This window comes from Ranitomeya variabilis, chromosome 3, assembly GCF_051348905.1.
Source record: "Ranitomeya variabilis isolate aRanVar5 chromosome 3, aRanVar5.hap1, whole genome shotgun sequence".
Classification (NCBI taxonomy): Eukaryota; Metazoa; Chordata; class Amphibia; order Anura; family Dendrobatidae; genus Ranitomeya; species Ranitomeya variabilis.
Genome location: NC_135234.1, coordinates 472,078,241 through 472,102,180, shown reverse-complemented (window position 1 = coordinate 472,102,180; position 23,940 = coordinate 472,078,241). Strand labels below are relative to the sequence as shown.

At 42.5% G+C, this 23,940-nt stretch overlaps 1 protein-coding gene across 1 annotated transcript; it reads left to right on the top strand.

The window, feature by feature from the left end:
* Positions 1-15,676: 15,676 nt before the first annotated feature.
* On the top strand, positions 15,677-22,750 carry TASL (TLR adaptor interacting with endolysosomal SLC15A4). Its single transcript, XM_077299670.1, has 2 exons — positions 15,677-15,787; positions 21,416-22,750. The coding sequence occupies exon 2, from the start codon at positions 21,418-21,420 to the stop codon at positions 22,285-22,287; it is 870 nt and encodes a 289-aa protein (XP_077155785.1). The 5' UTR covers positions 15,677-15,787; positions 21,416-21,417; the 3' UTR covers positions 22,288-22,750.
* The last annotated feature ends 1,190 nt before the right edge of the window (positions 22,751-23,940 follow it).

The window sequence follows — 23,940 nt, the reverse complement described above, 5'->3', positions numbered from 1 at the left end:
TCAGCTTCCCTCTAATCCAGTGGAGGTGACGTTTCCCTCACTTAACTCCAGTGTCTTTTCTTGTGAACAGTACCCAGGAACATCTCTGTTACTTGAAAATTTTTTACTGGATAATGGGCAGAAGATGAATCCGGCGAGAGTTCCCTTAGCTTCCGTGTGGCCGGCTGGTGAAGATTTCAAAACAGAAGTTTATTCACCTCAATTTTTCCCTGACCTGGTGGAAGTGTTGTTCTCCACACTCATCTCCAATGACTTTTCCTGTGTTCAGTATCCAAGAACATCTCTGCTACCTGTCGTACAAAAGTTGAACCCTGTGAGAGAGTTTCCAGTTTCCAAGTGTCTGTCTGGTGAAGATGTTAAGACAGCAGCATTCAAGTCCCTGCTACCTATCTACCTGGAGGAGGTGGTCCAGCTCATTGTGGATGCTAACCCTGTTGAGCACCAAGAGACTTTGTTTTCTGAGATTACTGGTAACCCGCCTGCCTGATTCTACCCTGAAGATGCCATGATGGCCTGGTCTGTGTGTGGACCTATTATTCTTCTTCTGCAGATTATCCTGGCGAGCTTGAAGACGAGGGGCCGTAAATGGGGGAGTGCTGTAACAACCCTGCTGGCATCACTGCATGGCCTCCCATCCCCCACATGCTTTTCACACAAAATCACTCACTTCTCCGGTCCTTGCTCTGAGTTCTCTCTGCTGCCAGCTCCATGCTGTGTGCCTCATGTCTGCTGTTTGCTCTGTGCATGCTCAGTGCATAGGGGGCGGCGCCAGCAGCTCCTGTTTCTTATGGAGACTGTGTGCACCTTGCTAAGGTGTCCCCGGCCAATTGCCATGAGGCCTCCTGTACTTAAGACTTTCCCACCCATTGGGTGGGGCCTGTGCAACTTACTCCCTCAGTCAGTTCTTTGCTGCTGAGGTGCCAGGCCCTGTCTCTGTGACTCTTGTGTCCGCTACCCAGTGGGGCGTTGTACCCTGGTCTGTGTCCTGTGTTTTCCACCCAGTGGGGCGTAGTAACCTGGCCTGTGTCCTTGTGTAGCCACCCAGTGAGGCTTCGTACCCTGGCCTGTGTTCTGTGTCCGCCACCCATTGGGGCGTTGTACCCTGGCCTGTGTCTGTGTCTCTGTGCCTTGTCCCATTCCTGACTCTGTCTTAGTCTAGTCCTGTTCCTGTGTCTGTTTATATCCCTGTCTTGGTTTGCTTTCTCTGCTGTGTGTACTCTGTGTCTTGCTTTGCTCTGCTCTCGGCTCTGCACTCTGTGTCTTGCTTTACTCTGCTCTTGGCTCTGCGCTCTGTATCTAGCTTTACTCTGCACTCTGTGTCTTGCTTTGCTCTGCTCTCGGCTCTGCACTGTGTCTTGCTCTGCTCTGCACTCGGCTCTGCACTCTGTGTCTTGGCTTGCTCTGCTTGTCTCTGCACTCTGTGGCTTTGTCCTGCTCTTGTCTCTGCACTCTGTGACTTTGCTCTGCTGCTCCGCACCTTGCGGTTCTACCTGGCTCCGCTCCTTGCGGTTCTACCTTGCTCCGTTTCTACATCTCCTGCTCTTGGCTCCGCCTCCTGCATTTCTGTACTTGGCTCTGCCTTCTGCTCTTGGCTCCGCCTCCTGCATTTCTGTACTTGGCTCCGCCTCCTGCTCTTGTCTCCACCTCCTGCATTTCTGTACTTGGCTCCGCCTCCTGCTCTTGGCTCCACCTCCTGTGCTTCTGCTTTGCTTCGCTCCTTGTGGTCTTTCTCTACTTGTTCTCATAAACCCTCCTGCCTGAACAGGTTCTTACCTGATTTACATACAGTACCTGCCTGCATACCTGTCCTTACCGGTCCTTCCAGTGTTCCAGCCTTGTCCACCTGTCCTGCCAGAGCGCCAGCCGTACCTGCCTACCAGAGAGCCAGCCGTGCCCGCCTGCCTGCCAGTGTCTCTGTTGTACCTGTCCACCTGCCTGTGTCCCAGCCGTGCCCGCCTGATTGCCAGAGTGTCAGCCGTACCCGCTTGTCTGTCTATGTTCCGTTTCCCCCGATAGGATCAGCAGCCACAGCCAGACACCACCCTGGAATGATACCTGGTAGCTTCCTGCCGCACAAGCCTGACCTCACCATCAGAGGCTCCAGGGAATACTAAGGAAGCTACTTAATTACGCCCCTTCCAGGGTAGTCTGGTCTGTGGCACAGTGAGGCCACACCCCCGCACGCCCGTGCCAACCAGTCTGGGCGCGAGCATGACAAATAGTAATAATGCTATAATTATGTGTCCACCAGATGGTGCATGGAGGTATAGTGTAAGTCCAATACGAAACTGAAACCTACAAAGAAAACGGGCAACCAATGCATAGCGTAATACAATATATCAGATTATTGGTATACAAATAAAAAGGCAGGAATAAAACTGCGATAAATGATAGACCAAAACATCACTGGAGGGCACAACATGATCATGATGGCAAAAAAGGGAATAGATGTTGACTTTGTAAAAAATGAATCAATGCAAGACAAAGCACAATGAATAAGAACACAAAATGTTTGATAAAATAATAATAATCAGTAAAGTGCAAGTGCAATAACTGAACCAATCATATCTGAGGAATATAATTAATTAATATTGCTAACCATGTGCATGACCTGAACAGGAATCAAATCAATGTGGCATAGATTCTACAACATATACATAGATGTCTGATGTGTATCCCAAAAAAAACTGCATGTGCAAATATTTAGAAATATCATATCAGAAAAAAAAACACCTAATGCTCAAAATAACAAAGAAACCCTGATTGGGAATAGAATATAGATACCTATAACAAATCTCCCTCCAGGATGGTTTCAGTCCTGACTCTTGTTTCGGTAATACCTTAGTCAGGGGATGACGCTGTTGCCATCGAGCCTTCATATAACACAATAGCAGTCAGTTTCTAGGTGTATGGTATACACTCTTTTACAAAGGAAACAAATGGCCAGAGGATCCTGTCTAGATGCCTATTCACATAGTGTTGTAGCAGAATACCTTTTTTTTATTATAAGAAGCCTGGGTTCCATCATCTAAAAAATAATCTGTGGCATACCGCAACAAAACTGTCATGTGTAAATGTACCATAATAGTGGTACAGTTTATGGTAGGGATAAATAAATTTCTGAGCATGCAGGGCATTTTCTTTACCAATGGAAGATTGTCACATTATGTTGAAAAAGTCACAATGACAATGTTCACTGATGACAGACTGCTGGCAAAAAGGGGAAACTCCTGGTGGAGGTGCAGCTGGTTTATTGCAACACAGAGTTGAATCATCAAAAGGAAAGACATGCCTATTTTTGGCTATGGGCATATGTATGGGGGAGTGAGGAGAGAGAACTATGGAGAGAAATTACATGAACATGTAGGAAATGACATTTTTTCATTAAGGCAATTTTCAAAATGTGCTACATCCTCCTGCGTTTCCTCCAATAAGTGCATTTCTTCTCTAGTTGCAATATGAAGACAGTCTCTGAGATGCTAATGCATTTTGGACACTCCAATTATCAAGGGAGTCTTAAAGGGAATTTGTCAGCAGGATTTGGTTAACTGTGTGCATAAGTATTAGGCAGTTTGTATGTTTAATAATTCACTTTGTTATTGAACAACAGTGCTGACGGTCAGTCCTAAAGGTTAATAAATCTGAAACGTGAATTTTTAAGATCGTAAAAGTGAGGTTTCTTAGAAGAATTTCTATGTGTGCATAATTATTGAGCAACTATTAATGTTCAGATTTATTATGCAACTAAATGAAAAAATAAACAATTGAGATAAGAACATTTTTATTTTCATCTCTTAAAATGAGAATAATAAGGAAACGACTAGTGATGAGCGAGCGTGCCCGTATATTGTGTTATCTGAGCATGCTCGGGTGTTATCTGAGTATCTCGGGTGTGCACAACTAACTGTAACATGTTCGAGTCCGCACGGCCTGTTGGTTAGGCAATCCCTGCATGTGTTGCTGTTGTCGAACAGCCGCGAGACATGCAGCCGCAGTGACTTGAACATATTACAGTTACTCATGCACGCCTGAAATAACACCTGGACATGCTCAGATAACACAATATCTGAACAAGCTAGCTCATCACTAGAAACCGATCAAAATGTACAAAAATAGATATAATCACCATTCTTTTCAATAACAGTCATAAACCTTCCATACATGGAGTCTGTCAGTTTCTTAATCTACCGACCAGGGCCGGCATCAGCACCCGGGGCCCTAAACAGACAGGAGGCCCCCCACTTGCTCAGGGCCCAGAACTTGCGATACTTACCTCTCCCCATTCCTCCGCTGCAGCATCTTGACTGTGACGTTCAGGTCAGAGGGCGCAATGACGTGACTAGTGTGCACCCTCTGCCTGAACAGTCACAGTGCAGAGAGCCGGAAGACACTGACACTGAGGAGTCCGGAGCAGAGCAGCTGCCAGCGAGGAGAGGTGAGAATTTCATTTTTTTTTTAATGTTTGGAGCAATATATGGGGACCATCATACACTGGAGCATCATATATGGGGACCATCATATATTGTATGGAGAATTATATGGGGCCTATTCTGTATGGAGCATTACATGGGGCCCATTTAGGCCGGTGTCACACTAGAAAGAAATACGGACGAGGGAGAGGCGCAAAAACAACACATTGCACTCGGACCAATGTTTCTCTATGGGGCAGCTTCCATTAGCCGTATATTTCTCGGCCGTATTTAACGGGCTGAGAAAATCGCAGCATGCTTCAATTGTCAGCGTATTCCTCCAAAAATCCACCAATGAAAGTCTATGGGGGCGAGAAAAATACGGATTACACACGGACCACACCAGCTGCTCCAGGCTGTAAAAGACTGGGGAATGATTGGAATGCAGGGAAGTTTCGGTGACTTGTGGTGCCGTCACAGAAGCTGCACCCCCTGGTGGTATAAACTCATATGAACTGTAGCGTGGGAACTTTTCTGAATATTTTCTCACGCTACAGTTCAAATGAGTTTATGCTACCAGGGGGCACAGCTTCTTTGACGGCACCGCAAGTCACCAAAGCTTCCCTGCATTGCATTCGTTCCCCAGTCTTTTACAGCCAGGAGCTGACTTCTGGTTGTAAATGTATTTAACCCCTTCAGATGGATTTACAGTGTGGGACATGACTCTACAGCGGACAGGTATGGGTTATTGTTGCTTTTTTATTTTCCTTTTTTTACAGGAGAACGAGGGTCTTCAGTTGGATTGAGCATACAATAAAGATACTAAAACCCCATGTGTTTATTTCAATAACATACTTTATTCTTAATGTGTGTGTATTTTTAACCATTTACTATATTGGATTAATAATGGATAGGTGTCTTATTGACATCTGTCCATTATTAACCAGGCCTAATGTCACCTTACATTAGCAAGGTGACATTAACCCCTTATTACCCCATATCCCACCTCTACTCGGGAGTGGGAAGAGAGTGGCTAAGTGCCAGAATAGGCGCATCTTACAGATGTGCCTTTTCTGGGGTGGCTGGGGGCAGATGTTTTTAGCCGGGGGGGCAATAACAATGGTCCCTCTCTAGACTATTAATATCTGCCCTCAGTCACTGGCTTTCCCACTGTGGTAGAGAAAATTGCGCGGGAGCCCACTCCAGTTTTTTCCATGATTTAACCCTTTATTTTAACACCTAGAGCTCCCAAATTTTGCACACACAAACTACTAACATTATTAGTGAGTATATGTAAAAATATAACATATATTAAATGGTTTACTGTATGTAAACCATGTCTCATATCCTGTCGGGTTTGGTAAGGAGTTAGCAAAAGCCGGCAATTGAATTACCGGCTTTTCTGCTATCTAGCTCTGTATTAAATATAAATACATATATAAATATATATATGTGTCTCACTGACATATATATATAGACTGTGTATATGTTTTCACAAATATTTGAGCCCATGGATTTATTATATGTTGTTTTGTGTATGCGGTTTTGGGGCGAAAAAACGCGGCAAAAACGCATGCAATCTGCAATGTGTGCACATAGCCTCAATTTTATACAGCTTAGAGTTGGAATATATACATAAAAATAATGATGTTGTGAAAATACTCCCCTGCCTAATTGTGCATAAAGTGTAATTAATCTGAGAGCAGCATGATGTAGGGGCGGAGACTCTGATTCCAGTGATGTGTCACTTACTAGGCTGCATACTGTTGTTTCAATATCAGTGTTTTATCAACAGGAAATTATAACTACAGGACTAGCTGCCCGTGCCTCCTAGTCAACTGCTTTCTGAAAACCCATCACTCACCACTGATTAGCACCTTTCTGTCAATATATAGTGTACCTAGAAAGTTGTGAATCAGTGGTGTGGGCTGGATTATTCAGGTCTCAGCATTCAGAGCACAGCTACATCTGCAGCAGAGAAAACTGATTTTGGCACCCAGTAAACTATAAGGCCGGCCTCACACTAGCGAGTTTTACGGACGTATGAGCGCATAAACTACGTCCGTAAAACTCGCAAAATAAACGGCACAATTATTCTCAATGGGGCTGCTCCTATTAGCCGTATATTACGGTTCAGTATTATACGGCTTTCTACGGCCGTACAAAATCGCAGCATGCTGCGTTTGTCACCGTATTGCGCAAAAAAATCGCCAATGAAAGTCTATGGGGGCGAGAAAAATACGGATTCCACACTGACCAGCAGTGTGACTTGCGAGAAATACGCAGCGCTGTTAGTGAAAAGTCGGTAATTCAATTGCCGGCTTTGCATTTCTCCTGCACAAACCCGACAGGATATGAGACATGGTTTACATACAGTAAACCATCTCATATCCCCCTTTTTTTGCATATTCCACACTACTAATGTTAGTAGTGTGTATGTGCAAAATTTCAGCGCTGTAGCTGCTGAAATAAAGGGTTAAATGGCGGAAAAAATTGGCGTGGGCTCCCGCGCAATTTTCTCCGCCAGAATGGTAAAGCCAGTGACTGAGGGCAGATATTAATAGCCAGGAGAGGGTCCATGGTTATTGGCCCCCCCCCGTGGCTAAAAACATCTGCCCCCAGCCACCCCAGAAAAGGCACATCTGGAAGATGCGCCTATTCTGGCACTTGGCCACTCTCTTCCCACTCCCTGTAGCAGTGGGATATGGGGTAATGAAGGGTTAATGCCACCTTGCTATTGGAAGGTGACATTAAGCCAGATTAATAATGGAGAGGCGTCAATTATGACACCTATCCATTATTAATCCAATTGTTGGAAAGGGTTAAAAAACACACACACACATGATTTAAAAGTAGTTTAATGAAATAAACACAGCGGTTGTTGTAATAATTTATTGTTCTCTTAATCCATCAGGAACACCCTCGCTTGGAAAAATAATAAACGCACAAGATACATACCTTCTGGTGAACCGTCTCGTCCCACGAAGTAATCCATCTGAAGGGGTTAACTAATATTACAGGCACAGCTGCGATAAACCACTCGCTCGTACCTGTAATCCCCGGGTGCTGAAATGAAAGCAGTGATCTGTACTTACATTGAGCCGCGGTGAGGCGCCCTCTGGTGGATGTTCTCATGAACTGCAGCCTGGGAACTTTTTCCCACGCTCCAGGTCATATGAGGACATCCACCAGGGGGCGCATCACCGCGACTGAAGGAAATGTAGGTCAATGACCTACATTTCATTCATTCGCCGGGGATTACAGGCACGGAGCACACCGCTGCATTAGCAGGGCTCCTGCCTGTAATATTAGTTAACTGTTGTGAATTTGGATTCTGGGCTCCCCCGGTGGCTACTGGTGGAATTGAACTGGTGTCTTCATCTTCTCTGCTCACCTGTTCCCATCAAGATGTGGGAGTCGCTATATAACCTTGCTGCTCTGTTAGTTTCTTGCCGGTCAACAATGTTATCAGAAGCCTCTCTGTGCTTGTTCCTGCTCCTAGACAACTACTAGATAAGTTGGACTCTTGTCCATGTTTGTTTTTGCATTTTTGTTCCAGTTCACAGCTGTAGTTTCGTTACTGTGTCTGGAAAGCTCTTGTGAACAGGAATTGCCACTCTGGTGTTATGAGTTAATGCCAGAGTTTTAATGTAATTTCTGGATGGTGTTTTGATTAGGGTTTTTAGCTGACCATGAAAGTGTCCTTTCTGTCTTCTGCTATGTAGTAAGTGGACCTCAAATTTGCTAAACCTATTTTCATACTACGTTTGTTGTTTCATCTTAATTCACCGCCAATACATGTGGGGGGCCTCTGTCTCCTTTTGGGGTATTTCTCTAGAGGTGAGCTAGGACTAATATTTTCCTCTGCTAGCATTATTTAGTCCTCCGGCTGGTGCTGGGCATCTAGAACCAACGTAGGCATGCTACCCGGCCACTGCTAGTTGTGTGTTAGGTTTAGTTCATGGTCAGCTCAGTTCCCATCTTCCAAGAGCTAGTTCCTATATATGCTTATGCTATGATCTCTTGCCATTGAGATCATGACAGTTTGACCGGCCACACTAAAGGGTTAAAATCCTTGGCTGAGAAAGGAGAGAAATAAGTAGTCTGCTGAAATTTTTTTTTTTTTTTCTCCCCTTTGAATGGCTCTGTGTCCACCTGTTTGTAATGGATCTTCAGAGGGTAACTGCAGGTTTGAATGATCTCGCCACGAAGGTACAAAATTTGCAAGATTTTGTTTGTCATGCACCTGTATCTGAGCCGAGAATTCCTTTGCCGGAATTTTTCTCGGGGAATAGATCTGGGTTTCAGAATTTTCGAAATAATTGCAAATTATTTTTGTCCCTGAAATCTCGCTCTGCCGGAGACCCTGCACAGCAGGTCAGGATTGTGATTTCCTTGCTCCGGGGCGACCCTCAAGACTGGGCTTTTTCATTGACACCAGGGGATCCTGCGTTGCTCAATGTGGATGCGTTTTTTCTGGCCTTGGGGTTGCTTTATGACGAACCTCATTTGGAGCTTCAGGCAGAAAAAACTTTGATGTCCCTATCTCAGGGGCAAGATGAAGCGGAAATCTACTGCCAAAGATTCCGTAAATGGTCTGTGCTTACTCAGTGGAATGAGTGCGCCCTGGCGGCGACTTTCAGAGAGGGTCTCTCTGATGCCATTAAGGATGTTATGGTGGGGTTCCCTGTGCCTGCGGGTCTGAATGAGTCCATGACAATGGCTATTCAGATCGATAGGCGTTTGCGGGAGCGCAAACCAGTGCACCATCTGGCGGTGTCCACTGAGAAATCGCCAGAGAGTATGCAGTGTGATAGAATTCTGTCCCGAAGCGAGCGGCAGAATTTTAGACGGAAAAATGGGTTGTGTTTCTATTGTGGTGATTCTACTCATGTTATATCAGCATGCTCTAAGCGCACTAAAAAACTTGGTAAATCTGTTTCCATTTGCACCTTACCGTCTAAGTTTATTCTATCTGTGACCCTGATTTGCTCTTTGTCATCTATTACCACGGACGCCTATGTCGACTCTGGCGCCGCTTTGAGTCTTATGGATTGGTCCTTTGCCAAACGCTGTGGGTATGATTTAGAGCCTTTGGAGACTCCTATTCCTCTGAAGGGGATTGACTCCACCCCATTGGCTAATAATAAACCACAATACTGGACACAAGTAACTATGCGTATTAATCCGGGTCACCAGGAGATTATTCGCTTTCTGGTGCTGTATAATCTACATGATGATTTGGTGCTAGGATTGCCTTGGCTGCAATCTCACAACCCAGTCCTCGACTGGAAAGCTATGTCTGTGTTGAGCTGGGGATGTAAGGGGGCTCATGGGGATGTACCTGTGGTTTCCATTTCATCATCTATTCCCTCTGAAATTCCTGAGTTCCTGTCTGACTATCGTGACGTCTTTGAAGAATCCAAGCTTGGTTCGTTACCTCCGCACCGAGAGTGCGATTGTGCCATAGATTTAATCCCGGGTAGTAAATACCCAAAGGGTCGTTTATTTAATCTGTCTGTGCCTGAACATGCTGCTATGCGTGAATATATAAAGGAGTCCTTGGAAAAGAGACATATTCGTCCATCGTCATCTCCCTTAGGAGCCGGTTTTTTCTTTGTGTCAAAAAAAGACGGCTCTTTGAGACCATGTATTGATTATCGGCTTTTGAATAAAATCACTGTTAAATATCAATACCCATTGCCGTTGCTGACTGATTTGTTTGCTCGCATAAAGGGGGCCAAGTGGTTCTCTAAGATTGACCTTCGTGGGGCGTATAATTTGGTGCGAATCAGGCAGGGGGATGAGTGGAAAACCGCATTTAATACGCCCGAGGGCCACTTTGAGTATTTAGTGATGCCTTTTGGTCTTTCTAATGCTCCGTCAGTTTTCCAGTCCTTTATGCATGATATTTTTCGCGATTATTTGGATAAATTTATGATTGTGTATCTGGATGATATTCTGATTTTTTCGGATGACTGGGACTCTCATGTCCAGCAAGTCAGGAGGGTTTTTCAGGTTTTGCGGTCTAATTCTTTGTGTGTGAAGGGTTCTAAGTGTGTTTTTGGGGTACAGAGGATTTCCTTTTTGGGATATATTTTTTCCCCCTCTTCCATTGAAATGGATCCTGTCAAGGTTCAAGCTATTTGTGATTGGACGCAGCCCTCTTCTCTTAAGAGTCTTCAGAAATTTTTGGGCTTTGCTAACTTTTATCGTCGATTTATTGCTGGTTTTTCGGATATTGCTAAGCCATTGACCGATTTGACTAAGAAGGGTGCTGATGTTGCTGATTGGTCCCCTGATGCTGTGGAGGCCTTTCGGGAGCTTAAGCGCCGTTTTTCCTCTGCCCCTGTGTTGCGTCAGCCTGATGTTGCTCTACCTTTTCAGGTTGAGGTCGACGCTTCTGAGATCGGAGCTGGGGCAGTGTTGTCGCAGAAAAGTTCTGACTGCTCCGTGATGAGGCCTTGTGCCTTCTTTTCCCGTAAATTTTCGCCCGCTGAGCGGAATTATGATGTTGGGAATCGGGAGCTTTTGGCCATGAAGTGGGCTTTTGAGGAGTGGCGCCATTGGCTTGAGGGGGCCAGACATCAGGTGGTGGTATTGACTGACCACAAAAATTTGATTTATCTTGAGACTGCCAGGCGCCTGAATCCTAGACAGGCGCGCTGGTCATTATTTTTCTCTCGGTTTAATTTTGTGGTGTCATACCTACCGGGTTCTAAGAATGTTAAGGCGGATGCCCTTTCTAGGAGTTTTGAGCCTGACTCACCTGGTAACTCTGAGCCCACAGGTATCCTTAAGGATGGAGTGGTATTGTCAGCCGTTTCTCCAGACCTGCGGCGGGCCTTGCAGGAGTTTCAGGCGGATAGACCTGATCGTTGCCCACCTGATAAACTGTTTGTTCCTGATGATTGGACCAGTAGAGTCATCTCTGAGGTTCATTCTTCTGCGTTGGCAGGTCATCCTGGCATTTTTGGTACCAGGGATTTGGTGGCAAGGTCCTTCTGGTGGCCTTCCCTGTCACGAGATGTGCGAGGCTTTGTGCAGTCTTGTGACGTTTGTGCTCGGGCCAAGCCTTGTTGTTCTCGGGCTAGTGGATTGTTGTTGCCCTTGCCTATTCCTAAGAGGCCTTGGACGCACATCTCGATGGATTTTATTTCAGATCTGCCTGTTTCTCAGAAGATGTCTGTCATCTGGGTGGTGTGTGACCGTTTCTCTAAGATGGTCCATTTGGTTCCTCTGCCCAAGTTGCCTTCTTCTTCCGAGTTGGTTCCTCTGTTTTTTCAAAATGTTGTTCGTTTGCATGGTATTCCTGAGAATATCGTTTCTGACAGAGGGACCCAATTCGTGTCTAGATTTTGGCGGGCATTCTGTGCTAGGATGGGCATAGATTTATCTTTTTCGTCCGCTTTCCATCCTCAGACGAATGGCCAGACCGAGCGGATTAATCAGACCCTGGAGACATATCTGAGGTGTTTTGTGTCTGCTGACCAGGATGATTGGGTTGCTTTTTTGCCATTGGCGGAGTTCGCTCTCAATAATCGGGCCAGCTCTGCCACTTTGGTGTCCCCGTTTTTCTGTAATTCGGGGTTTCATCCTCGATTTTCCTCTGGTCAGGTGGAATCTTCGGATTGTCCTGGAGTGGATGCTGTGGTGGAGAGATTGCATCAGATCTGGGGGCAGGTGGTGGACAATTTGAGGTTGTCCCAGGAGAAGACTCAGCTTTTTGCCAACCGCCACCGTCGTGTTGGTCCTCGGCTTTGTGTTGGGGATTTGGTGTGGTTGTCTTCTCGTTTTGTCCCTATGAGGGTCTCTTCTCCTAAGTTTAAGCCTCGGTTCATTGGCCCGTATAAGATATTGGAGATTCTTAACCCTGTTTCCTTCCGTTTGGACCTCCCTGCATCCTTTTCTATTCATAACGTTTTTCATCGGTCATTATTGCGCAGGTATGAGGTACCGGTTGTGCCTTCCGTTGAGCCTCCTGCTCCGGTGTTGGTTGAGGGTGAGTTGGAGTACGTTGTGGAGAAAATCTTAGACTCTCGTGTTTCCAGACGGAGACTCCAGTATCTGGTCAAGTGGAAGGGATACGGCCAGGAGGATAATTCTTGGGTGAATGCATCTGATGTTCATGCCTCTGATCTGGTTCGTGCCTTTCATAGGGCCCATCCTGATCGCCCTGGTGGTTCTGGTGAGGGTTCGGTGCCCCCTCCTTGAGGGGGGGGTACTGTTGTGAATTTGGATTCTGGGCTCCCCCGGTGGCTACTGGTGGAATTGAACTGGTGTCTTCATCTTCTCTGCTCACCTGTTCCCATCAAGATGTGGGAGTCGCTATATAACCTTGCTGCTCTGTTAGTTTCTTGCCGGTCAACAATGTTATCAGAAGCCTCTCTGTGCTTGTTCCTGCTCCTAGACAACTACTAGATAAGTTGGACTCTTGTCCATGTTTGTTTTTGCATTTTTGTTCCAGTTCACAGCTGTAGTTTCGTTACTGTGTCTGGAAAGCTCTTGTGAACAGGAATTGCCACTCTGGTGTTATGAGTTAATGCCAGAGTTTTAAAGTAATTTCTGGATGGTGTTTTGATTAGGGTTTTTAGCTGACCATGAAAGTGTCCTTTCTGTCTTCTGCTATGTAGTAAGTGGACCTCAAATTTGCTAAACCTATTTTCATACTACGTTTGTTGTTTCATCTTAATTCACCGCCAATACATGTGGGGGGCCTCTGTCTCCTTTTGGGGTATTTCTCTAGAGGTGAGCTAGGACTAATATTTTCCTCTGCTAGCATTATTTAGTCCTCCGGCTGGTGCTGGGCATCTAGAACCAACGTAGGCATGCTACCCGGCCACTGCTAGTTGTGTGTTAGGTTTAGTTCATGGTCAGCTCAGTTCCCATCTTCCAAGAGCTAGTTCCTATATATGCTTATGCTATGATCTCTTGCCATTGAGATCATGACAGTTAACCTCTTCAGATGGATTACATCGTGGGACGTGATCGGACATCAGAAGGTATTTATCTTGTGCGTTTATTATTTTTCCAAGCGAGGGTGTTCCTGATGGATTGAGAGAACAATAAATTATTACAACAACCGCTGTGTTTATTTCATTAAAATACTTTTAAATCATGTGTGTGTGTTTTATTAACTCTTTCAGACAATTGGATTAATAATGGATAGGTGTCATCATTGACGCCTCTCCATTATTAATCTGGCTTAATGTCACCTTCCAATAGCAAGGTGGCATTAACCCTTCATTACCCCATATCCCACCGCTACAGGGAGTGGGAAGAGAGTGGCCAAGTGCCAGAATAGGCGCATCTTCCAGATGTGCCTTTTCTGGGGTGGCTGGGGGCAGATGTTTTTAGCCACGGGGGGGCTAATAACCATGGACCCTCTCCTGGCTATTAATATCTGCCCTCAGTCACTGGCTTTACCATTCTGGCGGAGAAAATTGCGCGGGAGCCCACGCCAATTTTTTCCGCCATTTAACCCTTTATTTCAGCAGCTACAGCGCTGAAATTTTGCACATACACACTACTAACATTAGTAGTGTGGAATATGCAAAAAAAAAGGGGATATGAGATGGTTTACTGTATGTAAACCATGTCTCATATCCTGTCGGGTTTGTGCAGGAGAAATGAAAAGCCGGCAATTGAATTACCGGCTGTTCACAGATATCGCGCTGAATGAAATCTAAATACAGAATATATATATTTGTGTCTCAATGACATATATATATATATATATATATACTGTATATATATATATATATACTGTATATATGTTTTCCCGAACATTTGAGCACATAAATCCATTAGATGTCGGTTTTGCAAGCCTGCGCGAAAATCTCGCAGTACGGATGCCATACGGATTACATACGGAGGATGCCATGCGCAAAATACGCTGACACACCCTGACTACGGATCAATATTTTGGGAACATTTCTCCGTATTACGGCCGTAGTACGGACGTATAATACGTGGCGTATTGTCTTACGCCCAGTGTGAGGCCGGCCTAAGACACATCGCTGTAATCAGATTTCTGCCTCTACATCATGCTGCTCTCAGAAATGGTAGCAAAATTCTCTTTAATCGATGAGGGTCCTCTAAACAATCTTTGCTTTTCTTAAATATTAAGGATTGGTGAGGGTTCTAGGTCAGACCGATCATACACTGAAAGTATATCCTACCAATAAACCATTTACAGTATGTGTTCAAAATGTCCATGCATCTCCGACAAAGAAGTAGATTTACTGAGCTGCAGTTGGTTGCTGCAAGGAAAAAAAAGGTGTTTTATTTTTAAATAGTTTTCAGAAAATGTCCCCAATGTTTTCACTTTTGCCGTATATTTTATTGGAGGAAGTTCTTGGTTTAAAATAGTTTGTTTGGTTTTATTGCGAGACCCAGCAAGGCATCCCTGCCACTGTAGATTCTTGGCACAGCCGTGCAAGTACAACAAGGTTGTGTTTTAGATCATAAATGGGGAGTTGAATCTACCCAGTAATTTACAGGGTGTCCGTAAAGTCTTGGACACATAGGCAAAAATACATCTTTTCAATAAATGGAATTTATTATCAACATTTTATTCAATTTGAATATGAAATAACTTCTTCAATATGATTTCCATAATTTGTGAAGCAGAGGTTGCCACTCTTTGCAAAATTCTAATATAGTTAATTAAATTAATTAAAATTATAGTTAATGAAAACTCCTATGTGTCCAGACTATCCTAGGAGTTAAAAAAGGCCGACAATACATATTTTTTTTTATCTATTTACTTTTTTTAATGTTTTTTAGTCTGTTAAAAATGGATATAGAGAACAGCACAAAGTGGAGATCCGTCAAAAGTCTACCAAATAGTAATACAATGACCAATTGTTACATAATGGTGACAAAAAACCACCCCTCCCCCCAGATACTATATTTTAGATGTGGGCAGGTAAGATATAACTTTGTAGTTTACCAATCTTTGCTATTCACTTTACACTAATTTCATTGCCTCACTGCGCTAGTGCATAAAGTTAAAATTTGTTTGTATTACTTTAGATTTTTAAAAATTAACCTTAGAAAATAAAAAAGTTAAAATGTGTTCAGTTTTGGTACCTTCATCCTCCTATGCCCTTCTTAAAAAAAAAAAATCCCCTTGCAGTGTCGTGTAGAAAACAAAACTCTGATCGCACCGAGGCAAATAAAAAAGAGGAAGTAGAAAATCTCTTTTCATGCAGTTGTAGCTTTAGTTTTGTAAAGAGAAAACTTCCCCTTCAGCTCCAGCAGACAGATGAGACGGTGTCAGCTTCTGAACTGAACGTATATTTTGGCAGCAAGTTGGGCATATTTATACATTACTTTTTGGTCATTTTTCGGAGTTGGATAAGTATATTATAAAGGTAAGAGTCACAAGTCACAATTATGCAAATATTTTGAATACTGTATATGTTATTTCTGCACATTTCTATACTTTCTAAAAACTTGGTGATATATGTTTCATGCCCCCCCCCCCCCCAAGATTGTTGCAACTTTTAAGTTGCAGAAAAAAAGGGTTTAGGAGATAATTTATCATTTTAGGTATTAAAGGCTGCTCCTCAATCCAGAACTATATTCAATACAGTGTTCCTATATTTATATTTTAACCCCTTAACCTCAGAGGTATTTTCATTTTTGAGTTTTCGTTTTTTGCTCCCCTTCTTCCCAGAGCCGTAACTTTTTAATTTTTATGTCAAAATAGCCGTGTGTTTTTTGTGGGACAAGTTGTACTTTTGAACGACACCATTGTTTTTTTAACATATCGTGTACTGGAAAACAGGGAAAAAAATTCCAAGTGAGGTGAAATTGCAAAAAAAAGTGCAATCCCACAGTTGTTTTTTTTTCTTTTACCATGTTCACTAAATGCTATAACTGACCTGCCATTATGATTCTCCAGGTCATTATGAGTTCATAGACACCAAACATGTCTAGGTTATTTTTTATCTAAGTGCTGAAAAAAAAAATCCAAGCAATTTTCCGAGACCTGTAGCGTCTCCATTTTTCGTGATCTCGCGTTAGGTGAGGGCTTATTTTTTGCATACCGAGCTGACGTTTTTATTGATACCAATTTGGTTTAAATATGATCTTTTGATTGCCCATTATTGCATTTTATTGCAATGTAGCGGCGACCAAAAAAACGTAATTCTGACAGTTTGAATTTTTTTCTCAATACACCGTTTAGCGATTGGGTTAATTCTTTTTTTTATTGATGGAAAGGGTGATTCTGAACACGGCGGTACCAAATATGTGTATATTTGATTTTTTTTATTGTTTTATTCTGAATGGGGTGAAAGGGGGGTGATTTGAACTTTTATATTTTTAAAAACTTTTTTTTACTTTTTGCATTTTGCATGCTTCAATAGTCTCCATGGGAGACTAGAAGCTGCACTAATTTGAACGGCTCTGCTACACACAGACGATGATCAAATCACCTGTATGTGGCAGAAATGCTCACTTGCTATGAGCGCCGACCACCGGGCGGCACTCATAGCAATCCTGCTATGACAACAATAAAGGTCTGCTGGAGACCTCTGGTTGTCATTCCAACTCATTGGTATCCTGCGATCATGTGACGGGGTCACCGATGGGCAGGATTTCCAGCGCTCTTCCGGAAAGTGTGAGTTAAATGCCGCTGTCAGAGATTGACAGCGGCATTTAACAGGTTAACAGCCGCTGGTCGATCTCCATTTCACCCGCGGCTCTTAGAGGCACATGTCCGCTGTTTTGAACAGGAAAGATGTGGGCTCAGCTCCTGAGCCCATATCAACGGGAGGGATTCCGACGTGGGCGTACTATTACGCCCAACGTCAGAAAGGGATTAATATATAAATATATGTAAATATTTTATGTTTTAATCATTGTACCAAGATAACAAGCTCTTGCTGATTTCAAGGGTTCTGACTACTTGGACACCCATCAGTCTGAATGTTGTGGCAGTCGAGCTTGTAAGCCTCAACTCAACTCATCATATACAATATATGACTACAAGAGATAACGGAGTACAGGGCAATATTCTGTGGATATGAGGGTCATTAATATCCCTTCGGCACAAATGGAGTGAAATTACTGTAATTTCCCCTCCCACACTGATTTGTTTCTAGTAAAGGGGCCAGTGGATACCCCCACTTCCCTTCTATTGCACCCTTTCTTTTTCTTCCCCCTTTTCCTCACCTTCTTCCTCTTCCTCCACCTTCCTGTTTTCCTTCATTCATTTCATTGCGTTTCTTCTCCATTTCTTTGTTGTATACTATACATCAATTTCCTCTTTTTGAAAATGTTTGATAGGTTTTACGTTATATAATACCTAATATGTGATACAAATGTAATACTGTAATATCTCTGCTGTTATTTGGGTGGCTCATTGATTCTCTCACTATTCTCCTGCACTGTACTCTTAATAATAATTTGATAATATTTATACATTGGATGTGGCGTGATTACATAATATGCTGTAATGAAAATGACTGTCATATAGAGGAGCTGGAGAGATGGGTAAAAAATGTAAATGTGGTCAGAGGTCTACTTTTTAATCAGAGGTTAGAACATTAAACGCTTGTTCATTCACAAAGACCACCTTAGGCGTCACTCAGACGTCCATTTTTTTCTGTGTGTCCGTTTTTACAATCGAAGTGTCATTCCTTGTTTTTTCTTCAATGCAATAAAAAATTCCAAGTTTCTCTGTCTCATTAAATAATAAAAAACAGACCGCGCTTGGAATACGGCAGATTGCAATGTGTTGTCCCTTTTTTTCATGGATCCATTGATATGAAAAAGCAAGTTTGACCTGTGACTTGGAGGAAAAACGGATATATTTTTTCCTTTATTGCATTTTCTGAAAAACACACAAACATTTAAATAGTTCCACATACTATATTGGGTATGTATTCTTTCTGTAGAGAACATGGATAGAAAACGTACCTGAAAAACGGACATCTGAATTTTCTCCAATAATTAAAAAAATCTAAATGAATGCAAACACATATTAGTTTGATGAAACAGTAGTGATCTAACATGTAAATGATCTCATTACTGTATAAAAATCTTCTTTATGTGTGGTCATTAGTTACAAAGAACTCCTCCATAATTTATTCTAAGTTCCCAAGATGAGTTTTTTGACTGCATATTTCGCAGCACAAAAAAAACAAAACAGGTTCTTACAGTTTCAGCGAAATGCATGGGATTTATAGAAATCTCATGCCCATTCGGCTTTTTTACGTAGCGTACGCTTACTTACAGAGCATTTTTGGAATTCGCAATATGTCAATGTGTCTTAAGGGTACGCTGAATTTATGCATTGCCTCAGGGTACAGTATTGTCTATGGGCACACAGAGTCTTTTTGCAGAGTTTTCAGATCAGAAACTGAACAGAAACTCCACATTTTTGTGCTTAGAATTTTTGAGGAGTATTTGTAGTATGTGCATACGGCATCAATTAATCACTGGCACAGCCACCATGTTTTCTCAGGCAAAATCACTTCAGGAAAATGCTGGCGATCATTTTCTTGTGATGGTATCACCAGCAGCTTTGTAGTTGTTCTTATTGTGGTTCCACTGCTGCTTTCACTCTATACTATTAAGTAAGCATATGTTCCCATGGTCAGTATTCGCTGCGGATTGGATGCTGCGTACATCTGCAGCATCTAATCCGCAGTGGCCAGATATTACAGCATAGTGGAGGGGATTTTGTGAAATCCCTTCTCCACTATGCGTGCACGGATGCCTCCGGCAACCCTGAGTAACCGGACATGCGGCGCGTTTTGATGAGTTTTGCATTGTTTAGGAGGATTTGAAGCGTTTCCTTTCAGTTTCCACTCCAAACACTCCTCAAAAAACTTTGTGTGCACATAGCCACTTTCGGCACCCAAAAAATCAGCAAAAAGACTACTGAGTGTGCACATACCCACCGAGTTTGCTTTAATGGAATGTCTTTCAGATGCCAGGGTACCCGCTAAACTTTGAAAACAGGATGCTTCAGGAAAATGCTGGCAGTGATTTTCCTTAAAGGGGTTGTCTGTTACTGCAGACTTATGAATCCCCCCAGGGCACACACTGTTGGGTATGTTTGTGTTATACGTCTAGTGGGCGTGGCCTTGCTCCCTACAAGTGCATGGAAGTGATGTCACATCCATTGGCCAGGAGTATGTATAACTCATATATACCCTCTGGTCCCGGCTCAGAATCCAAGGAATCCCCACAGCGCACAGTGGATGTGCTGGGGATTCATAAGTCTACAGTCACACAGAGTGAATTGGACCGGACAACCCCTTAAAGCATGTTCTTTGACGTCTCTCTGGTTGTTTTTGCAGAAGTTTTGCAGCCCTGGCAGCCTGTTTTTTTTTTTGTTTTTTTTTAAATGTACATAAAAACTAGTTAGCAACTTTCACCTGAAGAATAGTCTGGCCACTTCTTTTAACTGCTATGCAGCTTTTGAAGTCTAAATTAGTTAAAAGCTAAAAAAAAAAAAATACATAGCAGTTCATTTTGACATTTCCTTGAAGATATACATTCTTTTTAGAATTTTCAAGCTAATTTTTCACACATCAGTTTTTTCTTCGTCCGTTAAAAACTGACCATTTTTTTTTACAATTTTCTTTTTGCATCTGATTTTCTCTTACAAAGCAATATAAAGACAGCACATGGGGACAATCGGTTTGCAAAAAAATAAGGACATGGAAAAGGCACATTGCTTGTAATGAGTCCTTGATCTAGCCATAGAAATAACAGATAGTACATGTACTAAAATAATTAATGTGTGATTGGGTTCTATTGCTGAAGTCTGACATCAGCCATTGATTTGAGGTAATACCCATCATAGTTATATATTTTTTCCGGTTGTTGTTAGTGTCACGTGGGTATGTCCAGCAGACGACACAGTATATACAGTAAGTAGAACGGGATGGGAAAAAGGAGAAGGCCCTAATGGTCGGGGGCGGAGAATGGGACACTTTCTGACACCAACCTGTGCCTGTCCCTAAGCTTCCCTAACGCCCTACGAGGGTCTTTCTCCCTGTCACTGTCATGTGCCCTGTCCTGTCACCTCTACTAACCCTGGCTAGTGCACTGGTCGGCAAGGATGCTAGCCTCGCCACTGCAGACGATAGTATACAGGAAAAGAGACAAACAAGGGATCAACAAAAAGGATTTTTACTCAGCTTAGAATCTGCTGCTAAGCTCCACAGGAGCAGAGTAAACGACACCAGGATAACAGGATTCCAACAGTGGCAATACCACAGTCACAGACAAGCTCCACACACCTAGCTGGTCTGCATAGAAGAAAACTCTATAACCGATGATCAGCTGATGGGTCATGTGACTATTTAACGGGAGGTGGGAGTGGTTACCAGGAAACATCAGCTGACCAGCCTAAAAGAAACTGGCAAGTGACTGACATTTACTCTTGCTGGACCAAAGGAATAAACAACATTTTAATTTCAGCAGACCCAGAGCTGCCATGAATCCCTTAAGAATTTGTGACAGCTAGTAGGTCAACTGTATAGGCAGGGATGTTAATATCTGCTTTGTTCTCAGCCAATCATGAGTTAATCTTGTGTATATTGTCTGAATGTAAAGTCTTTACAGTTATTTTTGAACACCAACAATAAAGAGTAGGAAGAAGTTTGCTGGAACAGAAGATAAAATCGGCCTGAAAGACAATTGTACAGGACCACATAGTGAATTGAAGAATAGGGTGCATTCTAAACATAGATTAGTTTGGTGATGTAACATATCTGGTGGATGCATATGAGCTGAACACATTCTTGCAGAGCTGTGATGAATGCCTGTGCTGTTTTACAAATTCATCTCAAACTTACAAAGATTTTTAATAAATACAGTAATATTTCTGATATTTTATTTGAATAGGCGCTATGCAATATCAGAGATGTTATGTGTATAGTGTGCATATCTGCTAGCATTACTACTGTAAAATAAAGAGTGATGATAAAGTTTATTTCCTTACAGTGAATATTTCCTTTATATTTTTCCATATACAGCTATGCTTTCAGAGGGATACCTGTGTAAAATCCAGGCTCAATATGACAATGGCATGAGCATGTTGCATCGCAAGAATGGAACTAAAGGACCAAAAGAAGTGGCTGGTGTATGTACTATCAATTATTTGTCTGCACAGGAAACGCGAAGCAGAAGGATTTTCAGGAAATTTGGTTCATTTGAAAAGCACAAATACCAAAAAACAAGAGAGGCTGAGAACAATATCCAGGAAATAGCAGAAGGCTTGATGTGTGAAAGTGAAAAATCACCAACTGAGAGCATAAGTGGGAACTCAAGCTTGAATAAAGAGACCTATTTGGTTCCGTCATCTTGCCAACATATCTGTAGGGACTATAATGACTTGCATGTAGCTGGGGACCAGGTGATGGCTATCAACTCAACCATGAGTGATTTCACTAGTAATAGCAGCTTTGAATTTTGTGAGGGTCCATTTTTGCAATCTTCTGAGATTCCATCTAACATGGAATCTTTGGGTGTTCAATCCAATATCACCAAAAAAGGTAGCAAACGTTATTCGTGGAAAGTATGCAGTGATAAAGATAAGAGCATCATTAACCATGAGCAACCAATGTCGAATTCAGTTCTCAATGAATACTTGGAAAAAAAGGTTATTGAGCTCTATAAGCAGTACATGATGGACATAAGCTGCAGTGCATCTACAAACCATATCATGAACTCGGAGGTCATCATGAACAACATCCAGCAGATAAGCATGCAGTTATCACGAGAGCAAAACATGGAAACAAACAAGGCCAAAGACATGGTCATCAGTTACTTGCTGAGACTTGCAAGTGAGAAACAGTCTAATGTTATTAGCACTCCAGATCTTCAGATCTCATCTAATCTTGTTTGAGAAAATACTAATAGTTACCAAATGGATAGGCCATAAGCGTTATAGTCAAGGATGACTGTCATAGTTACATAATTTAGAATTAGTAAAAAAAAAACTTAGATTTTAACATGTATAATTTATCACTGTTTGTCCTCACGCCTTTGATCTGCATGTATGTTGCTACTTTAGCATAATGTAGCTAGCAATTCCCCTTTAATTACACTGTCTAGACTAGATACAGTATGTGACGCTAAAGAATAAGATCTTAACACCTAAAGGGTGCAATCAGTGTTTTTGTGCTTTTTTTTTCATCTCGTTTTTACAAGAGCCATATATATTTTTAAAAAAATATCTCCACTGTCATAACCGTATGAGGGTTTATTTTTGATAAGTTGTCGTTTTCAAATGACACCATTTATTTTATCGTATAATGTACTGGAAAAGAGGAAAAAATTCCAAGTGAGGTGAAATAGTAAAAATAAATGCAATTCTGACATTGTGTTTGTTTCGTTTTTACAATGTGCATAGTGAATAAACACGACTTTATAACATCTCCATGTCAGTACAATTATTGCAATGCCAGCCTTGCATAGGTTTATTCTATTACTTGTGGCTTTGAGGTTTGTGTCGCTCATTTCCAAGACTCATAACTCTGATTTTTCATTGACGGAGCTGTAGATTTGTCATTTGGACCATTTTGCTACTTATGACAGTTTGATTTTTTGGATTATATTTGTTAAGGGAGATGTGATGACTGAAAAATGGCAATGTGGGCATTTCATATTTTTTTTGCCTCATGGGTTACATTTCACTTTATTTTTTACTCTCACAAAAATTACAAAAATTATAAATTTACCAAACTTAGGCTATTGCTTAAAGGGAATCTGTCAATAGGATTAACCCTCCTAAGCCATCTATATGGGCATGTAGGTCAGAGGAAGATCAATAAAATGATACCTTGATATCTGCAAACTAATGTCTTATTCCAAGGAATCCACGTTTTTCTTAGACTGTGTTTCCACAGTCAGGAAACGCTGCGTTTGACGCTGCGTAGAGCAGCAGCGTCAAACATGCCGCGTCCAGATGTTACAGCATAGTGGAGGGGATTTCATGAAATCCCATCTCAACTATGCGTTAAAAGATGCTTGTAGCAGACCCGCGTAAACGGACATGCAACGCGTCTTTTCAGAACGCAGCATGTCTGTTTACAATGCAGCGACGCTCCGTCGCCGCACGGTAAATTTACCATAGACAATTAGATGCGTTAAAACCGCATCTAATGATTAGTCACATGCATAGTAACTGCGTAAACGCAACTTACTATGCATGTCTACTAATTTACATGCGGTCTTACCTGTCCCACCGCCGGAAGTACGCGTCCACTGCAGTTCTCGCTAGAACTGCCATGCACGTGACCAGGGGTTATCTCCGGTCACTAGTCTGGTTCTCACGCTCAGCTGATCAGCTGATTGTGAGAACGCTCCAGTGTAGGTGATCGCTGGAAAGTTATCTCCGGCGGTCATCTACAAGCTCTGCTATGTCTGGATGTCAGGCATCCAGATGTAGCAGAGCTGGACTCATTGTGGGACACGCGTTATTTAATGGACTTCGTCGGACACAGGGAGTATACTGTTGGTTTATTATTTATTTTTTTCCAGGAGAACGAGGGCGTCG